The following is a 22,472-nucleotide window of genomic DNA, read 5'->3' as shown; positions in this document are numbered from 1 at the left end:
GAACAAGTCTTCATTATTTGCAGCACATTGTACTAGTACTTGTACATTCTTGTGGTCTTGAGTTGTGTGCTTGATGGGGAGTGGAGTGTTGATAGTAGAGAAAGCTATTAATATCACATTTGATAGGAGAGTAACTCTTCATGTGGTCTTTGAATTAAGATGGCCTACAAGTTAAGTTCTGCTACAGACCAAAAATAAAAATTAAGTCAAGAAATGTCTCAAAATGTCTCAAAATATCTCACTGCCATTGCAATGTCACATGAATAAATCTTGAAATGCTGTCTTTTTCTAACTGAAATATGACAAGAAATATTAAAAATTAATAATGGAACAAATTTGATTGCCATTGTAGTGCCAGATACTGTAGGCTCACCCATCTTGTATGCAGTGCATTTCTTTGTAATTTAATTAGGCAAGATTTACTCAATATGTTATCATTTTGATGATTCCAAAACCTTCCAAATCACAAGTTCTTATGACCTAAATGTAGGCCCATTTACACAGCTGAAACAACATTTTGAAAATAAAATAAAAATTGCGAAATTTCTGCCGGTGTTTGAAAGAAACACAACCCAGAAGTGGATTTCATTGATTTCTGTTTTTTTGTTGTGAAAGGCATTGTTAATTTGTTTTTCATAGACATTTATAATTAGGGAGACGATCACACAAAAGAGATAGAGAGAGATAGAGAGAAAGAGAGAGAGAGAGAGAGAGAAAGAGCGAGCAAGAGAGCAAGAGATAGAGAGAGAGAGAGAGAGAGAGAGAGAGCAAGAGATAGAGAGAGAGCAAGAGATAGAGAGAGAGAGAGAGAAAGAGAGAGGGAGCAAGAGAGAGAGAGAGAGAGAGAGAGAGAGGGAGAGGGAGCAAGAGAAAGAGATTATCAAGAGCAGAAAAGAGAAAGAGAGAGTCAGGATGAATCATACTTATGATTGACAGTTTTATTGTTAGAATTTATATTTGCACATACCAGCAACTAGGGTGTCTTTGTGCACTTTTCATGACCCAGGTAGCTACACAGTCAATGCCATACAATACCGTTACAATCCAAGGATCTACTCATTTCTAAGCACCATGCATATCTATTATGAAGTGATCATGATTACTGTCATATTAAATATCATACATAAAGTGCATAATACTGCTTTGTTGACATGTAATATACATACATTTGTGTATGTGTAGGTCAAACTAATACTAACCTGGGGGGTGTTTCATACAGCTAGCTGTTTGTAAAGTTATGCATGTCTTTACGAATGACTTACATATGAACAGCCAAATGGGATGCCCAAAGTTTTTCCTCACATTTTAACAAAGTGTGACTACATTTCCAATAATCTCAATTAAATTGTAGCCAAAACTACACTTTGCATTAAAATGTTTTATTAATGATGATAAGGTTAATCTATATCTGCATATTTCAACTTTAGCTCATGCAATTAAAAGGATTTGAGAATCATATTTAGCTCTTCATATTCAAGTCGTTCGTAAAGTCATGCATAACTTTACGAACAGCTTTATGAAACACCCCCCGGGTCATAATAATTAACATATGTAATTTGACAAAGAGAAACATATAAGGTCAAGTTCAAGTTTTATTTTCCACATTCCATTGAAAACATACCATTAAAAACAATAATGATATGAACAATAGCATACCTGTACATATATATTAACAATACATTAGAGTAGAACAAATAGGAACTGCATACCGTAGGCCATTTGCCTTTCGAGGCAGAACCTTAAAAGTGGACAATATACAAGCACAGAATATAACAGAGTAAAGTCAAACAGAATATATAAACAAACACCCTAAGTGTAACAAACATTATAAAAAAGGAATAAGTCGACCAATAGTCATGACAGTAGGAGCTAATAATATATTTTCTATGGTTTCTTTTAAAAGAGTTAAGTGATGGACAAGAATTAAGTTGAACAGAAAGGGAATTCCAAAGCTTACGCCCAGTGTATTTCACAGTGGTCCTTGAGATATTTGTAATACTTGATACATTTCTGTGAAGCCCACCCCCCCCCCACCCCAAAAAAATTGGGTTTAAAGATATAGGGGCAGAATATTATTAACTGACACCTGTTTTCTCCATCCTCTACATTTATGGTACAAGCTTTTAAAAGTGCTCCAGTCAAATGGCAAGTAGAGAAAAATAGGAGATAAAGGGCTCCCTCAATGGCTGGACACTCATTACATCACTGTATTTAAAAACACTTTGGCCCGAATTCACAAAGCAAGGTTTGAGCTCAGATCAAGGTTTGAGCTCAAACCTCCTTTTGTTTCGCCAAACCTCCTTTTGTTCTTTACATCTTTACAAACCAGGTTTGTAAAAAACGCGTAAAACGCGTCATATGACGTACAAAAACCAAGGTTTGTCGACAAACCTCCTTTGTGAATTCGGGCCTTTGAGTTTGTGTATAGCTCAATGGAATTGTTCTGTTAAGTTATGATAACTTTTGATAACCCATTCATTTAAAAAAATGTACGTGTACATGTATGTATCTGAAGTTATCTTTTCTTTTATTATGTAGAATTTCATTACTTTCAGCCATGAAATTTGTATTTGCGTATTCGGGCGTACGCATTACCAGCTTTGCTTATCAGGATTTGCACCTTCTTCCTAATACAATTTCTTTAAATATATATTTATGTTCCTATGTATAAATTGTAATGTTTGAACAGATGTCAAATATATTTTTGTATTTCTTTATTTATTCATTTATTCATGTTTTCTTTATAAAAAGCAAGGTAGTCCCATTCAAGCCGCAAGGCCTGCTTTACAAGGGAGCCCTGCTGTACACAAACAAATTATATTTCAAATATCTTACAATACACATACAAATACACAAAATATACAAAATATACAATAATAATAAAAAAAAACATAATATAAAAAAACTATAAAACATTTTATACAAATAGGAAATTAAATGAAAATGGAAGAGGAGAGAGAGAGTAAACGAAAGAGAGAGAGAGGGTGGTAGCAATACTTCATGTGAGCGATCGCAAAATCAACTCACTTGATTTTCACGGACATTACGTTTAAATAAATGGGCAGTGAGGTGGAACATATTGTCAAATTGAATGGAGAAAATAAATGTTCATTTGAATTGAATTGGATTGAATTGAATGTACTTTCATTATGTTGTTCAAAATGAGTACCTCAATGTATAAAAGTTATGTTGTTTTTATATTGATCTTTTGAAAGTGGAAAATAAAGTTCAAGTTCAAGAATTCATACATACATACAATGTACATATTGATACTGATATAGCGCCTTTTAATACATAAACAGGCTCAAAGCGCTATACATTAGTAAATAAAACAATAATTATTATGCTCTCCAAGTGCATACACTGTACATTTTGATTACAATTGCACTTTTTCTTTCACCTCCAGGCCAGTCACCACCCAGGCCAGTCACCTCCAGGCCAGTCACCACTCTTCCAGTCAGGATGCAGCAGTCAAGCAGTGAGGAGGCAGCGGAGATAAAGCATCGACCAGCAGGGACACGTACCGTACCTGCTAGCGTCCTGAAGGCAGGCACAGAGTCAGTCGGGAACCTCACACCGGAGGAAGCTGAAGAGCTACAGGTCCAGCTAGAGAAAGACAAGAGAGCTGTTTATCAGTAAGTGAAAACTGTTTTAGTTCCCTTTGATACATCTTTGCTGGTTTTATGAACTGAATCTCGACAGTTTCCATTCAATTGCACTCTGGTTCCTCAACAATATATTCAAAATCCATCTAAACAGACTTTGAGGGGTCAGTGACACGAAGATAACTCCATTTTGAGAAAAAGTGGTTTATGTATCACTGAGCACTTGGGCCCGAAGTTAAGTCTATGTTTCTACTAGCCATTGACTTCAGTGGGGTGTTGGGTAGATTACTGAGGGAAGAAGTCTTCTTCCCTCAGTAATATAATATGACTGACATGAGCGCTATATAAGAACCCATTATTATTATTATTATTTATCTATTTTATGAGTTTTCTGTTTCTACTTCATATTCTGTGATTTCGTGAGCACTATGGTACTTTTTGTTTTTAGATAATCATTATTATTAATTTAATATTATTATTATCTTCCCAACCCCTTCCAGTCTCTTTGTTTCCCACTCTTTGCTTCAAATTTGAATTGTTATTCCTGTGTTTCTGTCATTTTGAGTTTCAAATTTAAGTTTGAAGTACATTGTCAGTTTCCATTTACTCATGCAGTTCATCTCTGTTGTCCTCCGTTTCCTCCAGTAGAGAGAGTAAATCAGAGTGGAATCTATACAAATACTGTTGAGGCTTTAAACCAATTTACATTACTATCAGGACTGTACTTGCAAAGTAAATTGTGCAATATCTGCATGAACTAATCTGTCATTCATTGCAACAGTACATATACATGTAGGTTGGATTCAATGTACGGTAGTTCTCAGTAGAACTGAAGAAAAAGCAACTACCGGTACCCTTGGATCTTTAAAGGCAATATTTACCGTAACAATATTAAATCTGAGATGCATGGCACTAGGTGTTATCAGTGTTTTTGATGTGGTGTAATATTGAAGCCCTAAAAAAAATAGTGCTTCAAAATGATCATAAAGTGCCTCAAAAAAGTAAAAATCTTTGAGTGACCGGAACATACCGGTACCGTAAATCTCCATGTATAAGGCGCACCCCTATTTTTTTTGGGGGAAAAAAAAAAATTGTTATAGAAAAAAAAATTGAGGAATTATTATTATAAACTACATATTGAGATCTATTAGAAAGATTACTTTCAAACCAAGGATGACAGACAAATTTGAGTGTTGTTGTAGTTTCCGAGTGGTGAGTCAACACACTGATTACTGAGCTGGGAGACATTGCCAGCCATAGCGCCATAAATCGAAACTAAAAAAAAAAAAAAAAAAAAAAATTGTTATAGAAAAAAAAAATTGAGGAATTATTATTATAAACTACATATTGAGATCTATTACAAAAATTACTTTCAAACCAAGATGACAGACAAATTTGAGTGTTGTTGTAGTTTCCGAGTGGTGAGTCAACACACTGATTACTGAGCTGGGAGACATTGCCAGCCATAGTGCCATAAATCAAAACTAAAAAAAAAAAAAAAAAAAAATTCTGTACCTGTGTATAAGATGCACCCCCGACTTTCAAATTTTTTCGGTGGCAAAAAAGTGCGCCTTATACATGGAGATTTACGGTACACATTTCCCCCCAAAATAGACTGTAGTGTTATAAAAACCGTTAGGAAAATGAAAAATGAAATTTTAATTTCCATCCATAAATATCTTGATAATGAGACAGGCGATCGGCTTGTAAAAGTCATGGGATTCCTGACGGACCTAAAGGTTTATAATTATGATTGCATCATGAGCTAAATCAAAGATTTTGTTTCAGAATCTGAGGCAATGTTACCGATCAAGTCACTTTAACAAAATCATTTCTCGTTCCCCCTAGACACCCACTGTTCCCACTGATGGCGTTGTTATTTGAGAAGTGTGAACAGGCCACTCAGTCACCTGACCCACCCACATCAGCAAGCTTCGATGTCGACATTGAGGAGTTTGTCAACAGACTGAAGAGAGAGGGCAGTACATTCTTCATTGAAGATACAGAGATTGATACATTAGTGAGTATGCGTGTTGATCTGGGGCCTGTTTCATAAAACTGGTTATCAATAACAAATACTTAATTTCTATGACAAATCTGCTCTCAGGGAATCAGATGCATGCATTTCAGTAGCTTATAACAGTAGCTTGTAACTTGTTTTTGACATCAAGTTTTATGAAACAGGGCCCGGATGAAACTTTTGTTGGTCGTGATTGGCCATTGGCACATATTCTGGTATGCCATAAATACCATAAATACCACAAATACAAACCTTAGGCATTATTTAACTACATGTACATTGTATAGTAAAAAGAAAGCTATTACAGTGTATAATCAAGTTCTGCTCATAGGGGGCTATATGGTATAGCCCTTTTATCACCTGCAATTTTTTATGTGTGAAGAGATAGATTAATTTGTGAGATGGTCAGGTTATACAGCAGGCTTGTGGTTGCACCATGTGAGAGGGGGGGGGGGGAGAATTGGGGAGTCCTGAAAAGGACTCTTGGTAATCTTAAATGCTTTCTTTCTTGAGTGTGTGGCCAGGTTATGTGTGCACTTTTAAATAATCTTTTTTTACAGTTAAAGACGTGTGTTCTGCTTGTATGCCAGGACATGAATAGAAGAATGCATGCAAGGAGTTCAGTCATGTATTTATTTTCTTATCTCTGTTTCTTTTCTTCTTTTTAAAACATATACAGATGATCAAAGCAATCCAAGTACTACGAATACACCTTTTGGAACTAGAGAAGGTCAATGAACTTTGTAAAGATTTCTGCCATAGATATATCACTTGCCTCAAGAGCAAGATGCACAGTGAAAATCTATTGAGAGATGAACGGTAAGTTCATTCAGAGTTTATTCAATGTTTATTCATAGTGGATAAGAGTGAGAGAGAGAGAGAGAGAGAGAGAGAGACAGAGAGAGAAAGAGAGAGAGGGAGGGAGAGGGAGAGGGAGAGAGAGGAGAGAGAGAGAGAGAGGGGTGGGGGGGGGGGGGGGGGAGAGCAAGATGCAATCTATTGAGAGATGAACGGTAAGTTCTTATAGAGAGAGAGAGAGACAGACAGAGAGAGAGAGAAAAAGAGAGAGGAGAGAAGAGAGAGGGAGAGAGAGAGAGAGAGAGAGAAAGGGAGGGGGAGGGGGGGGGGGGGGGGGAGGGAGAGGAGAGAGGGGGAGCAAGATGCATAGTGAAAATCTATTGAGAGATGAACGGTAAGTTCATTCAGTGTTTATTTAATGTTTATTCATGGTGGATAAGAGTGAGAGAGAGACAGAGAGAGAGACACAGAGAGAGATGGAGGGGGAGATGGAGGGGGAGGGCGAGAGAGAGAGAGAGAGAGAGAGAGAGAGAGAGGAAGGGGGGGGGGGAGGGAGAGAGAGAGAGGAGAGGGAGAGAGCAAGATGCACAGTGAAAATCTATTGAGAGATGAACAGTAAGTTCATTTAGAGTTTTTTCATGGTGGATAAGAGTTATAGAGTGAGAGAGTTATAGAGAGAGAGAGGAGAGAGACAGAGGAAGAGAAAGAAAGAGAGAGAGAGAGAGAGAGGGGGGGGGGGGAGAGCAAGGTGCACAGTGAAAATCTATTGAGAGATGAACGGTAAGTTCATTCAGAGTTTATTCATGGTGGATAAGAGTTATAGAGAGAGAGAGTTATAGAGAGAGAGAGAGGAGAGAGACAGAGAAAGAGAAAGAAAGAGAGAGAGAGGGGGGGGGGGGGGGGAGAGCAAGGTGCACAGTGAAAATATATTGAGAGATGAACAGTAAGTTCATTCAGAGTTTATTCAGGGTGGATAAGAGTTAGAGAGAGAGAGAGAGAGGGGAGAAGAGAGGAGAGGAGAGAGGTAGAGCAAGATGCAATCTATTGAGAGATTATTTAGCGTATATTTATGGTGAATGAGATTTAGAGAGAGAGAGAGAGAGAGACAGAGATGCACAGTGAAAATCTTTTGGGAGATGAAAGGTAAGTTCATTCAGAGTTTATTCAGCGTTAATTCATGGTGGATGAGAGAGGAGAGAGACAGAGAGGAAGATGCACACTAAGAATCTATTATGACATGAAAGGTAACTAAATCAAGACAAAGTGGTAAAGTGGAGTGATAAAGGAGAGAGTGAAAGAAAGGGAGAGACAGAGAGAGATGGTGAGATTGAGAGAGGAAAAAAGAGAAGGATGGGAGGAAGAAGGGAATGAAAAGAAATTTAAGAAGAAAAATGGAAGAGGGAAAGGAAAGAGAAATGGAAGAGGGAAAAGAGAGAGTAAAGAAAGAGGTATGAGAAAAAAGAAGATAGAGCTAGGGTGGAGATCAAAACAGATAAGAAGGAGAAAGGAGAGGGAATAGAGAGAAAAAAGTAGAAGAGAGAAGAGAGACAGAGAGAGGTGGGGGGGGGGAGAGGGTGGAGATAAGGAAAGGGAGACAGAATTTTAAAATGGTACATGGTCAGAGAGAAAATCTAATCAATCGATTTTAGCCAGAAAAACAAGTACAGAGATAGTTTGCATAGTGGAGATGACTCAATCATTTAATACACTTCTGAATAAGGAAACGTGTGCATCTTGTAGTCATATTGTTATTGTTGTTATACAACTATAAGTTATAGGGGGCTGCAATCTACAAGCCTAGCTTTTCAGCAATCCCCTCCATGTTCAACCTGTTTTATATGCCTGTTGTACACTTGACCAAGTTTCAAGTTTCATTGTTTTACTATGTACAATGTAATCCCATGTAATTTATTTTATTTTGTTGGAAATAAAATGAAACAAATATTGTGTTCATGAGCATACTGTAAATGAAGACTAACATGTATCCTATATTATATGTCTTTGATTCTGTAGGGGAGAGTCCGCTCAGTTCGACAGTCAGTACTTAACCAATGGAGATCTTCTAGATCTAGAACCACCACCTAGCGAACATAATCAGGTATGTATACATTCATTGACAGTCAGTACTTAACCAATGGAGATCTTCTAGATCTAGAACCACCACCCAGTGAACATAATCAGGTATGTATACATTCATTGACAGTCAGTACTTAACCAATGGAGATCTTCTAGATCTAGAACCACCACCTAGCGAACATAATCAGGTATGTATACATTCATTGACAGTCAGTACTTAACCAATGGAGATCTTCTAGATCTAGAACCACCACCCATTGAACATAATCAGGTATGTATACATTCATTGACAGTCAGTACTTAACCAATGGAGATCTTCTAGATCTAGAACCACCACCTAGCGAACATAATCAGGTATGTATACATTCCATCATACACCATTTTAAAGGTGATGCAAAGTTTTGGGAAATTTTGAACATTGGATTGATAGTAATTCTTTACGATTTATATATATTTGGTTGCCCCTGAGGATGTATTAGTCCCTAAAACACTTCTGCTTTCGAGAAATTGAATAATCAAACATTTACCGGTGCTCCCGGTCAATTTCAAATATTTCAATCAGAATATGCAATTCTGATATATAATTTTTCAAACAGGAATATCAAAGTGGTCGATTGTAGTCGAGAAACATTGTTTTAAAGCTAAATTAGTATCAGTCTCTAGAGGGAGCTATACAACTTTTACTATTTCATCACTTTAGACTCAATTTCAACCGCGACAACGTTCATATTTAATAATCGCTTCCAATGTTTGTGATATGTTCATTTGAACCAAATTCATGACACCATACCAAAACTTTGTATTACCTTTAAAGGTGATGGCATTTAGCATCGTCTATACCTGCAGTGATCTACCTTATAATAACCTGTCGTGGAAATATCAGTTATATGTCATTTACAATTATCATATGCACTGCCATGTTGACCTTTTTTTCTTCTTCTTCTTTTTAGATCAGCCAAAACCATCCCACCTCAACACCAAACAGTCAAGCTGTGATACTACAACATGGAGCACATTCACAAGCAAACCAAGTAAGTTATCTCATCCATCAAATCAGCTTTAATTAACATAAGCAAAAGGGGACCATGGGGGACCAATGGTCACGATTAGGCATTGTTTGCTCTATAGAGGGCGCAAGTAGCTATTAGTAGTGCAGTGGGGCTTTAATATACCATAACAAAATGAAGTGGTAAAGATGCATCAAGAATTCAAAATAAATAACTGTTGATAATCATTATTTTTGTGCACAGATGTGGAACCATATCATTAGAAGAGAGAATAATAACAATAGCTTATCTTGCCCACCAAAAGAAGAACAATAACAATTGCTTCTTATAGCACTCAGGGGCTCTTAGACATTATTTCCCTGTTTATTGCTGAGCCACCAAAGCATCTAGTGCTGAAGCATATAACTTATTCATTTACATCTGAATAGGGGCTTGTAAATTTAGATTGTCTTGCCAAGGGATGTTAGCGCAGGGCTGGGATTTGAACCTCGTACCTAGTGATCCACAAGTCAAGTGACTTATCCACTAGACCGCAACTCCTCTACATAGATCTACATGTAGTAAATTAAAATGCCTCTACTCTTTTGAAGAATTCAAAATAAATAACTGTTGAAAATCATTATTTTTGTGCAGCGATGTGGAACCATATCAGCAGAAGAATAATATGTTATATTCCACATACCGGTACTAAGAATCTTGCTCTACGATTCGTCAAAAGTAAATCATGTGATGAAAGATAGTTTGATGGGAGAAGAAAAGTTTGTAGCAATCATGTGTAGATAGTAGTACTATTTACACAGTGCAAGTGTGCAACGCACTTCATTGAAGATTTTATACTTTGTGTATATGCACGTATGTAAGTACTGCATGCACTGTACGTATCGTACACCGTTTGCTAGCTGTTAATTTATGACTTGTTGCTCTAAAATGATGGAAGAAGTGAAATGTTTCCGATGTGAAACATAAAGCATATAATCACCTTTTGGTTTCAGGCGATGACAAACTATCACTTCCTCGGCGATCTGAATGTAAACACTATCTTTCCTCAGCTTTGCTTTGGAATGATAGCTACCTCCAGATCTCCTCGGAAGTGATAGTTTGTCCCATCACCTTTACCAACGGTAATTATATGCTTAATATTTCTATATTATTTATGTTTGTCTATGACCCAGTATCAGGCAGCAACAGTAGTCAACTCTGCAGGTCAGGTCGTCTACACACCGGTCTTACCACAGGGTGTGGTCACACCACAGGGAATCTTAACTCAAGTAAGTTTACAGTAGTGCAGTCAAACCTGCTTCAGTGACCACTTGTATATAAAGACCACCTGTCTACAAAGACCACATTTTTTGTTTCCCTTGAAAATATTTTCTCATTGAAACATGTACTAAAGGAACCTGTCTACAAAGACCACATTTTGTGTTTCCCTTGGGCGGTCACTATAGACAGGTTCGGGTGTAGTAGCAGCAGATGTATGACAATGGAAAACATTTTCCCTTTATGTCATGGGACTTTGACATATTATTCTAGGTGATGGTATTCTCCTAGTAATTTTGATATCCAGCTATTTAGCATTACTACTAACTAGTGATCTTTGACTAAGAAGAAAGAGAAAACCTACAGAGGTGTAGCTTTTCCATTAACATGTTCCCTGTATACCAGAACCATTACAGGTATCAAAGTATTAAAATAACCACGATGTTTGTGTATTTCATGGATCATTGACGAATGATGTAGATTCTAGAAATTTAAAGTGATAAAGTAATTTAGTATCATGTAAAGCATGGATACTGCAATGGCCCGATAATTTGGGTGAGATGTCCATTGTAGTATTAGCATCATGCATCCTTAAGTAGATTAGGGGGATCCCCTATACCCTTCCCTGGGCTAGTAGCGGCTATCCAATACCACTAAAGGCTTGTTCAGATAGGATGCGGCAACACCGGGACGTTTTCATGATGAGACAAAGTGCAGTAGACTTCACATTTGTGAATGTTATAAGACAGAGAGAGCTCAGTGACTACTTGCAAGTCCTTTGTTGCCCGCAGTTGCCATTCAATTTTAAACATGGGAAGAAAAAATGCTGGGGCTCTTTTGCGGCGGTTGACCGCACTTTATCTGAACAAGCGTTAAGGCAACCCTGGAGGGCGTTTCACAAAGCCTTTTTTCAATGACAAATGACAAAAATCAGTGACAAATCTGCTGATAACCAATCAGAAGTTAGGATTTCAGTAGCTTATAACATAAACTGTTATTTGGCACTGATGACAAGTTTTGTGAAACGCCCCCCTGGTGTTTTTCTTCTTGTAGTCCATTCCAGGCAACAATGCCCACCACCACCACCACCACCACCACAAGAAGAAGTCTGACCCTCCTCCACCACATCAGCTGCAACAACACGTGGTTCCCATCATTCATGGTTCTACCCCCCTCTCACAGATTGGTATCTCCCACCAGGGTCAAAGTTCAGCAGGTCAGCAGCAAGCTCATAACATGCTCTCCTCTCTCAACCAGGGGGATCTCAGGGTTGCCATGGCAGACGCAGCGGAGGTCAATGACCTGCTTAACAAGAGGAAACCAAAACGAGGGGTTCTACCCAAGCATGCAACTACTGTCATGAGGTCGTGGCTCTTTCAACACATAGTGGTAAGCCCATGTTCATTCATTTTCAATCTCACTTGCACATTATTTGATAAGCCCCTCGCCTCAATAAAAACAAGAAAAACCACCTCCCCTCCAAAACAAAGCTTTGCAGCAAAATAAAGAATAAGGGTGCCTTTCTCGAAATTGGACTAACTCTAGTCCATGGTTTAATCCACTGACTAAGTATGGAATGCCAAGTGACCATATGAATATATTTTTGAATAATTTGATATGTCCCTAAATTACCATGATAACATAATTATATCATAGTTTTATTGTTTTATATTTATTATGTTATTGCATTTTATTTTAATTTAGTGACAGATTAAATTATTCAAAAAACATATTCATATAGACACTTGGCATTCCATGCTTAGTCGGTGGATTAAACCATGGACTATAGTTAGTCTGCTTTCGAGAGAACCACCCTAAGAGATCCCACCGCTGCCACTAGAAAGTATAGTTCAAGAAAAAACATAAAAATCACATTGTAGATTGTTAGCCAACCCAGGGTCAGTGTTTATTTTTAACACTTGAGTGAAATCAATATTTTACTTAGCATTGAGCTTAAAGGTAAAGACTAGTTTTGGAAATGCCCCCCTCTCAAAAAATGAAATGGAAACTCTTATTACCAATCATGTGAAAGAATATGTTTTGACTAATATGTGATCATACACATTTTGCTGAGAAAACCGCCTACTAATTGATATATTTGGTAGATTATTATATCTATTTGGACCTAATAGATATAACGCACGTGTCGCGCACATGTCGCGTAGTCCCATGTACATCTTTCTTTGTACAGTGCTTGTAAATTTACCAAGACTGGGCCAAATTTCTTATCATTTTGATGATTCCAGAACCTTGCAGTACACACCAATACTGATATGCTAGATGATCAAGCTTTCTTATCCATTCCACAACGTTTCTTTCACAATGCAATCGCATGACCATAACTGGTCTTTATCTTTAAGGGTTTAATTCTTATTTAGATCACATTTTAAAGTATTCTACTTTAGGATGCCAACCTTCCCACTAGCTATACCAATAAAAATGGGTATTGGGCATGTTGCATTGTGCACTTACATGTAAGTAATCCAGGCTTAGCTCAATGACCTGTATGGGAATGGGAAAAATACTTTCATTAGTTTGGTAACAAGATTCCCTAAACTTTGGATAGAATACTTTGTCAACTCAACTAAGTACCATTATTTTATGTAATCCAAATTCTGATTAAATGCTCCCCCCTCAAAAAAAAAAAAAAAAAAAAAAATAATATTGAATTCATTCTGACCCAAATGTCCATTTTCTTCTTCCACTGTTGGAGTCGGAGATCAGCAGCAGTTTGCCACATTAGTGGGTTGAATTGTCGTTAGATTTGTCAAATATGTGTGGACTAAGTCCTGAGATATTGGTGCGTGTACATGTACATCTCTGTGATATTGCAGTGTGAATAACTTGTGATATTTTGTGTCTTTCAGCATCCGTACCCTAGTGAAGATGAGAAGAGAATGATAGCAGCTCAGACCAATCTCACAATGTTACAAGTCAATAACTGGTAAGTAGTTAGTCAATGACTAATAAACAGTTAGTAAGTTCTTAGCAGTAAGCCTGTTTGAAGAGAATGATAGCAGCTCAGACCAATCTCACAATGTTACAAGTCAATAACTGGTAAGTAGTTAGTCAATGACTAATAAACAGTTAGTAAGTTCTTAGCAGTAAGCCTGTTTGAAGAGAATGATAGCAGCTCAGACCAATCTCACAATGTTACAAATCAATAACTGGTAAGTAGTTAGTCAATGACTAATAAACAGTTAGTAAGTTCTTAGCAGTAAGCCTGTTTGAAGAGAATGATAGCAGCTCAGACCAATCTCACAATGTTACAAGTCAATAACTGGTAAGTAGTTAGTCAATAACTAGTGAGCAGTTAGTCAGTAAGTTCTTAGCAGTAAGCCTGTTTGTAGAGAATGATAGCAGCTCAGACCAATCTCACAATGTAAAAAGTCAATAACTGGTAAGTATTTAGTCAATAACTAATGAACAGTTAGTCACTAAGTTATTAACAGTAAGTGTGTGTGTGCAGAGAATGATAGCAGCTCAGACCAATCTCACAATGTAAAAAGTCAATAACTGGTAAGTAGTTAGTCAATAATTAATGAACAGTTAGTCAGTAAGTGGTTAACGATACAATAATAAAGAGTGGACAGGAACTCAATAACTATTAATCAGTTAGTAAGCAGAACAAGAAGTTTGTTACTATTTATCAGATACATAGTAAACAATTATGTATGTAGCATCTACTTTACAATTGAAGGAAATGAATGAATATGTAATCTAGGAGTGAAGAAGGGGTTAGCAGTTAATGAATACATTAATACACCAGTTTACGGTTACATCAGTGCGCATGCACAGACAGGCTGACCCCGGGTCATTGGCTTTGAAACAAAGCCAATGACCTGAGGTCAGTGGTATTTATGCGTAAATTAAGATTGCACCAATGCAAATGATGATGTGCGCGCACAACGCAGTGCGCAGGCAGTGATGTCATCATAATTTGCATGGGTGCAATCTTAATTTACACATAAATCCTTGTTTACTCGTCAATTGAAATGGCGCCCCTAACCGTAAACTGGTGTATTGCTGCAGTTTTCCATTCTTACAACCAACAGTTGAAACTGATATATTTGATATCATGATAATACTTAAAGAGAAGGTTGAGTTCTGGGAAGAGGTGAACAATAATTTGAGAGTGTTATCATTGTATTATGCAAGTGTAGAAGAACATCAGAGAAAAAATATGTTCTCTGAAAAGCATGGCTCTTCAAATGCCTTAATATTCTAAATATGGCATGTAACATCATACAAATCGGGACAGATTTTTATGCCACATGTTCGTATAGTCCCATATACATCTTTCTGTATACAGGGCTTGTAACTTTACCTAGACTGGGCCAAATTTCTTATTATTTTGATGATTCCTGAACCTTGCAGTACACACCAATTCTTATATGCTAGATGATCAACCTTTTCTGATCGATTCCACAATGTTTCTTTCACAATACAATCGCATGACCAGAACTCAACTTTATCTATAAGACATGACAGCTAATTCACAGAAAGCATATTTCATGTACTTTGAAATTAATTTATCTGCTCAGGTTTATCAATGCAAGGCGGCGGATCTTACAACCCATGTTGGATGCAAGTAACCCTGAGGCAGCTACTAAGAACAAGAAACCCAAGAGTCAGAACAGACCATCTACACAGAGATTCTGGCCTCAGTCTCTAGCTCAGCTTGGTCAGACGACGACCATTACACAGGCTACAGCAGGTGGGACTAGCTCACTCGACAGGAGAAATAGTAAGTCAAAAAATTATCTCCAACAGGATGCGGGTATCCACTTGTGAAAAAAACAGTTACCTAAAATGCAACATTTCCATGTAAAAGTCTAATTTGTTTTTGATTCATAATGTTTTTGATCCTTCATAATGTTTTTGATCACTTAGCTTGAGAAAGTCCACAGGAGTGGATGAATGCTTGCATAACAAATTTAAGGTTGGTAGAAGCTTAATAAAAACTACATGTTATTATTATCCCGAACTGATGAAAGTTTTCTGTATCCAAGGTATTTCATTCTACGAGCAAGTCTCATATAAATCATGCTACTTTAGATAAGAGACAGGCGACATTTCAAAATACATTTCTTATCTATCATTCTCACCTCTACAGTGGACGACGAGGCCTCTGCTGCTTTGGACAGTGTAAGACACCTCTCCTCGGACAGCATGTCACCGATGCTCGGTGTTAGGCAACGATCTCCATCGTCAGTCTCCTCTCTCGATAACCTCGGAGCAAGTGGTGCAGACAGTCTCCACGACAATGATGACGATGATGATGATCTCTCAACCAATTTAGAACTTGGTAGTGATTCTGGGATGGTTGACTGACAGCGTCTTGAATTGCATTGTCGGAGCTAGCTGGACTCTGTAGCAGGGATTAAAGACATGGAAAGACGACCAAGAAGCCAAATTGTTTGGGGTTTGACCAACACATTCTGACCTTTTGTGTCGGAAGTGCACCATGATGATTCTATCTGGATTACGGACTGATACAGTGTTGGGTAGTATTGTTGGAGCTGGCTGGATTTGGCATATCGTTGCAGGAATCAGAGACATGGAAAGACATGCAAGAAGCCTAATTGTTTAGGTTTTGACCAATGCTTGACCAACGTATCCCGGAAAGTCATGACATGCATGCAGTGGATCATGCTAAGGTCTGCCAGGATGGTTGACTGATGGTTAAGTGTGTTAGATAATGGTGACTGAGGATAGACATAACACATCTAAAAGTATTCAAGAAGGGCCCTTATTCAACCAGTCCACCTCTCATTGTTGACTTACAAAAAGCACAAAAACCATAAAATTTACAAGGGGGTATGTAAGTAATAATTATCTGGATTTATAAAGCATTTAATACGAAATACCGTCTCTAAGCGATGTGCACCATCTCCACTTTTTGGGAAGTATTCCTACCACATGGTCTTCGTCATGGTATATGACTATTACTGACGCAAAGGCTTTTGTCAATCTACCAGATCCCCTTTCCTCCCCTGGGTTAGAGTGGCAAATGTAGATTAAAACCTTGCCACAGGATATTAGTGCTGTGTCAGGGGTCACACCCACTAACTTTGCATCTTACGTCCATTTTGACACCTCTATATGGTCTTACCAAAGCTCGTTCTAAATTTGCCACAAAAACCCAGCTCAAATAAGCCAAAGCAAACTGAAACTCATTTTACAAGCAAGTAGAATGAAAGAAAGAGTAGTTGCATCCATCAATGCTAAAATGATTACTCATCTGTTCATTATCAGAGATAGAAATGCAAAGTGCGCTATGCTCATGTCACTTAATTTTTGCCAAAGCGATTTTTGTTTTAGGTGGTTTCCCATGTCATGTCTGGGCCTGTCTTCAAATTGATTGATTAACCTTTGAACCCTAATAGACTCATGGAGATGAGGATACTTATTGGTAAAGGTTTATCAACCGTCAACATTGCAGGTTATTATGCACATGTAGTTTTAATGAGAATGTGTGGTAAGAAACTTTGGCAAATCACACTTTCAGTTATGTGTCTATTGGAATACCAAATTTTGTGGCATTAAATTTTTCTTTAATCCAATTCTTAAAGGAAACCAAAACCTTCATACTAAGTTACTTTTATTGTAATGTTTAAAAGATTTGAATAAAATCAGTGAAAATTTGAACAAAATCGGGCAAGGAATAAGAAAGTTAGAGGTTTTTGAAATGACTCGTCACTAGAGGGCGGTATTCAATTTGATGACATCATCTGTGAACAACTCTCCATGCCTTTTGTACATAAAATTTCACAATTTTGTTGTTTTCTTCGTATTTATTTGTGCTCTAGATCCGACTTCATAACATGTGAAGTAGAATATCATTTTGCATTCTATATCTTGCTTTCAGGGGAGTACATTATCTCAATCACAAGAAAGAAGGAAAAACATGAAATTCGATGTACAAAAGGCATGGAGAGTTGTCCACAGATGATGTCATCAAATTGAATACCGCCCTCTAGTGACTAGTAATTTCAAAAAGCTCTTATTTCCTTATTCCTTGCCCGATTATCAAATTTTCACTGATATTTTTCAAAAATCTTAAACTTTACAATAAAAGTAACTTAGTATGAAGGTTTTGGTTTCCTTTAACTAATAGAAAAAAATGGTCGCTACCAAATCCATGCCAGTGAAAATAACCGGTATTACAATAGTCAGAATATATACTCTAGCACCACTGGCAGGTCACATGACTTGTCATTAGCCAATCAGATGTAGTTTTGAATTCTGTATTAGGAAGCTTGTGTTTTCATTTGCTGCCGGATGATAAGCATCATTTTATTTATACATATGCAAATCATATTCAGTGTAGTTTTGATTAGTTTCAAAAGGATCTTGCATAGTTCCAAGTAATATTTATAATGAATTGCCCTTAATTTATGACTATTAGTACTTGAGGATAAATGTGATTCTTTACAAGAACTTAGCACTATGTTTTTTAAAGCACTTTTTCTAAATAAATCTGCCACTTTGTTATTTTTATCGCTTTACTACGTCCAGCAGCTTTGTATCCCTGATTATATGTTGAAAAGAAATCAGACACGTGATCATTTGTAGCTTCATGCAATATTTGTGTATGTAAGCAGCCATTCTGTTCTTACCTGTACTTGTTAAAGCATATTGTTTTTTAACGATGCCCTTAAAAGAGTCAGCCCCTTTATTTATTATTTTTCATATAATTATGAAATCAGAAAAATTGCCATGAAAGTGACCAAAGAATTTCATAGACCACAAGAGAGAGATATTTTAATCCTTTCCTATATAGTGTAAATACAGTCAAATCTGTCTTAGTGGCAACCTGTCTATAAAGGCTACCTGTCTATAATGGTCACCTCTATTGTCTCTGTGTAGGGCAGAGTATGTGTTGTAGAACCTGTCTATAAAGACCATCCGTCTACAGTTTCTACTTTCCTTGTTTTTCCTTTTTTAAGCAAAATACATGTTGTAGAACCTGTCTACAAAGGCTCTCCGTCTAAGGTGGCCACTCTCACAAATGAGGCAATTAACTGCCTTTGAAAAAATCTGCAGCAAAACAAAAAAGATCTGTTAAAGGTATTACAAAGTTTTGGGAAATTTTGAAAAATGGGTGAATGTGATTCTTTACCAATTTGATAAATTTGGATGCCCCTGTGGATGTATTAAAAACACCAGAAATTTTAGCCCCTAAAACACTTCTGCTTTCGAGAAAAATTGAATATAAATATTTACCGGTGCTCCCGGTAAATTTTGATAAATTTCAAATAGCTCCTACGGCCGTACAATGGTAGCTGCGACCATGAAAATCTCAGAGTATGTAGTTGTGGTATATAATTTCCGAACGAGAATAGCTAATCGGTCGATTTTAGTCAAGAAACATTGTTTCATAGCTAAATTAATATCTTGACCTTGAGAGGGAGCTATACAACATAAAGAGTTCATTATTTATAATTGCTTAACTTTAGACTCGATTTCAACCGCGACAACAATCACTGAATATTGTAGGAACGTATATGCTTCCAATATGTTCATTTGAACCCAATTCATGACCCCATACCAAAACTTTGTAATACCTTTAATGTATTCATTGGTATTCTTCAACCTATCAATGAATTACAAGGGGAGGGGGATAAAAACAGGAGCTTGACATGGCAAAAGGGCTTTTGTGTAGCATGTGATCTTTCTGTGTGTTATGATATCCAAATTAGTGACATACACTCCATATTCGCTGCAGTGTTTTGTAGGCAGTTGTTAGCCGTCATGCTTGAACATGGTTTAATTCTTTATTCTCGGTACGTACTGCAGGGTACATTTCTATTGTCTAGTCCTTGCCATAAAGAAAGAGTTGTGGAGTTTTTGTCTTTTTCTAAAGTGAATTTTGCAGCAGAAAGTATGTTAGTTTTGTAGATGTGGAAGGTATATTTTTCTCATTCCAAATCCTGTGCATGAATTCCATAGAGAAGTGTTATAGCCCCTCTGAAGTGTTGGAAGTCCAAAATTGACCACAAATTTGAAGGCAAAATTTCACTTAAATTGTATCATAATGTGAAAGAAGATGTTATTTAAAGGTAATACAAAGTTTTGGGAAATTTTGAAAATGGGTGGATAGTGATTCTTTACAATTTTGATGTATTTGTATACCCATGTGGATGTAATATAAGCAATAGAAAATTAAGCCCCTAGAACACTTCTGCTTTCGAGAAAAATTGAATATAAAAATTTACCGGTGCTCCCGTTAAATTTTGATATACATTTCAATTAACGTCTACGGCCGTACGATGGTAGCTGCGACCATGAAAATCTCATAATATGTAGTTGTGATATATAATTGCCAAACAGGAATAGCTAATCGGTCGATTTTAGTCAAGAGACATTGTTTTATAGCTTTTATTATAGAGTTTATTATTTACAATTTCATAACTTTAGACTCGATTTCAACCGCGACAATGATCACTGAATATTGTAGGGTCGCATATGCTTCCAATATGTTCATTCGAACCAAATTCATGACCCCATACTAAAACTTTGTATTACCTTTAAGACACACTTCTGCAAAGATCCCCCCCCCCAAAAAAAGAAAAAGTTATGACAAATATTGATAAAAGAATACATAAAAATACTGTTGTACACAGAAAAAAACAATTTTTTATTCTTTCATCAATATTCGACTTCAAACACATTTGTTTTGTAAATCCTTGTAGAAATGTGTTTTAAATGATATTCTCTTTCACATTATGATACAATTTAAGTGAAATTTTGCCACCAAATGTTTGGGCTCTCAACACTTTAGAGGGGCTTTGAAATAAAAATTTGATTATGTAAATGAATAATGGACCAAATAACTAAAGGATTGCAGTCTATTTTTACTTTTCATTTTCCTATCATAATATTAATCCATTCTGTGTAATATGTTTTGTATGTCAAATGCACTTTATCACATACTTCCTCCAAATATTCATTGGTCATAGTCGAAGCAAGATACTTCATTCATGGATGAAAGATATCGATAAAGGTCAAAGGTCACATGTCATATGTGACACATTGTATTGAATTCTCCAGGTGCATAATAGGGGACCAAAACTCCAACAACACAAACGAGGTCGTCTCAAAACCATACCTTAGAAAGACAAATCACAATCCATGTATTTAACAGTACTCCTTAGCTATATAACAATACATTTATTTATGATATACAGGCTCCTGTTTTGACAGAGTACCTTGGAATGCTTTTTCTTTTGTCAACCTGATTTCAGTTTTGTTGATTTGACTGGGGTTTATTTGATAAAATATTTATTGTGCCAAATTCATTTTACAGGGTACTTTCAATTTTTTTGTCTCACGCTAGTTTTTAGCCTATTCTCGGCTACTGCAAAAAGCTGTAATTTTTCTTGCAGATGTGTCAAGTAGGTTCAGAACATTTTTGTCATCAGTATATCCATCTTTTTATTATTTATTTGTAGTTATCCTGTATTATTTAATTGTGTCACAAATGAAGGGAGCAGTTATTAGGTTTTTTTTTCTTTCTCATTCATATCTTATATGCAGTACTTGAACATTTACAAAAAGAGTGGATGAAGAAAGCATTGCCAATAATACAGTCATGATAGTCAGTTTGTTAGCTTAACAATTTTTATTTGTGCACAAAAACATTAAGTGAGAAAATATGGTGTATTGATATGTAGAAAAAAAGAACACATTGTAGGGAAAATATTTCTTCTTTTAGACCCTTCTATTCTCCTTCTCCTCCTGATAAAAAAGAAAGAAAACGTAATTATCAGGGAAAATTTCACTTGAACGAAAATGGAGCCATGTCGGATATATTCTTTTCTCAATCTTTTTTGCTATCTTTTGTATGAATTGTAAAATGTTCTGCAACAACTTTTCTTTATGCGTCACATATACATGTACACAACAACTTTTCTTAATGAAATTCCCATCGAACATCGTACGGTTATGTTTCTACTTGCATTTTATTACATTTATATGATAAGAGCTCAAGTCAAATTATGTTACCTTTGTTATAGCATGGTTGACTGTTGCAGAATTTATTTTTAAATGCCAGTTTTCCTCTTTTAATATTGTAAATGAACTTGTACATAAAAAAAAAGATATCGTTAATAGTACTGTCGCTGACTCAATTTGTTATTTCGTACAAAATGAAATGTAAAGTGATGATGTTAAATAAATACAGCATCACAGCACTATAAGATGACTTGACTGTTGTCATAACTTGATTGTTTAATATTTACATTCAAAGAAAGGTAGAAAGAAAGTGCGAGAGAGGGAGAGAGAGAGAGAGAGAGAGAGAAAGAGAGAGGCGTCGTTAGCCTCCATTACCAGATACTTTACTGATATTGCTTCCTCTGTCCATAAAACCCCTCCCCAATGCCTGAAGTACAAAATAGAGTTTAAAAGTTGAATGATATTACGAAATCCTTCTGTTTGATCCGAGTATTTCATAAATAGTTAACAGTAGAATACCACATGTACCCTGGTTCATAGAATAAGATGATAATGAATACCGCTACAATGATAATTTATGTCATCTTTGAAGGATTTTTACATAATTATGATATGCAAGGCGACTGTGTGCATGTACACAGCTCAAATTACATACATACATACATATTAATATTTATATAGCGCCTTTACAAAAACATGCTCAAAGCGCTTTACATTTTAAAATAAAAACAGAATAATTATATGCTCTCC

The 22,472-nt window shown here is 36.4% G+C and overlaps 1 protein-coding gene across 5 annotated transcripts; it reads left to right on the top strand.

The window, feature by feature from the left end:
• Positions 1–3,441: 3,441 nt before the first annotated feature.
• LOC591795 (homeobox protein PKNOX2) lies at positions 3,442–17,329 on the top strand. 5 transcript variants are annotated; one of them, XM_030977471.1, is made up of 11 exons: positions 3,442–3,635; positions 5,454–5,625; positions 6,305–6,444; positions 8,437–8,453; positions 8,537–8,604; positions 9,450–9,530; positions 10,679–10,774; positions 11,817–12,152; positions 13,631–13,707; positions 15,308–15,510; positions 15,880–17,329. In XM_030977471.1, the coding sequence occupies exons 1-11, from the start codon at positions 3,463–3,465 to the stop codon at positions 16,095–16,097; spliced, it is 1,581 nt and encodes a 526-aa protein (XP_030833331.1). In that variant the 5' UTR covers positions 3,442–3,462; the 3' UTR covers positions 16,098–17,329. The 5 variants fall into 5 exon arrangements, with proteins under 5 accessions (XP_030833331.1, XP_030833330.1, XP_030833333.1 ...); XM_030977470.1 differs by having other exon boundaries at positions 8,437–8,480; positions 8,564–8,604; XM_030977473.1 differs by lacking the exon at positions 8,537–8,604 and having other exon boundaries at positions 8,437–8,521; positions 12,021–12,152.
• Positions 17,330–22,472: the final 5,143 nt, after the last annotated feature.

This window comes from Strongylocentrotus purpuratus, unplaced genomic scaffold (genome assembly GCF_000002235.5).
Source record: "Strongylocentrotus purpuratus isolate Spur 01 unplaced genomic scaffold, Spur_5.0 spur5_scaffold_1, whole genome shotgun sequence".
Lineage (NCBI taxonomy): Eukaryota > Metazoa > Echinodermata > Echinoidea > Camarodonta > Strongylocentrotidae > Strongylocentrotus > Strongylocentrotus purpuratus.
This window is presented reverse-complemented; position numbering and strand designations above follow the sequence as displayed.

Excerpts from the sequence above, each read along its gene's own strand:
- LOC591795 (XM_030977471.1), top strand. The coding sequence starts at position 3,463 with ATGCAGCAGTCAAGCAGTGAGGAGGCAGCGGAGATAAAGCATCGACCA. Across the intron at positions 8,605-9,449 it reads CACCCAGTGAACATAATCAG|ATCAGCCAAAACCATCCCAC; the intron begins GTATGTATACAT and ends TCTTCTTTTTAG. Across the intron at positions 13,708-15,307 it reads ATGTTACAAGTCAATAACTG|GTTTATCAATGCAAGGCGGC; the intron begins GTAAGTAGTTAG and ends TTATCTGCTCAG.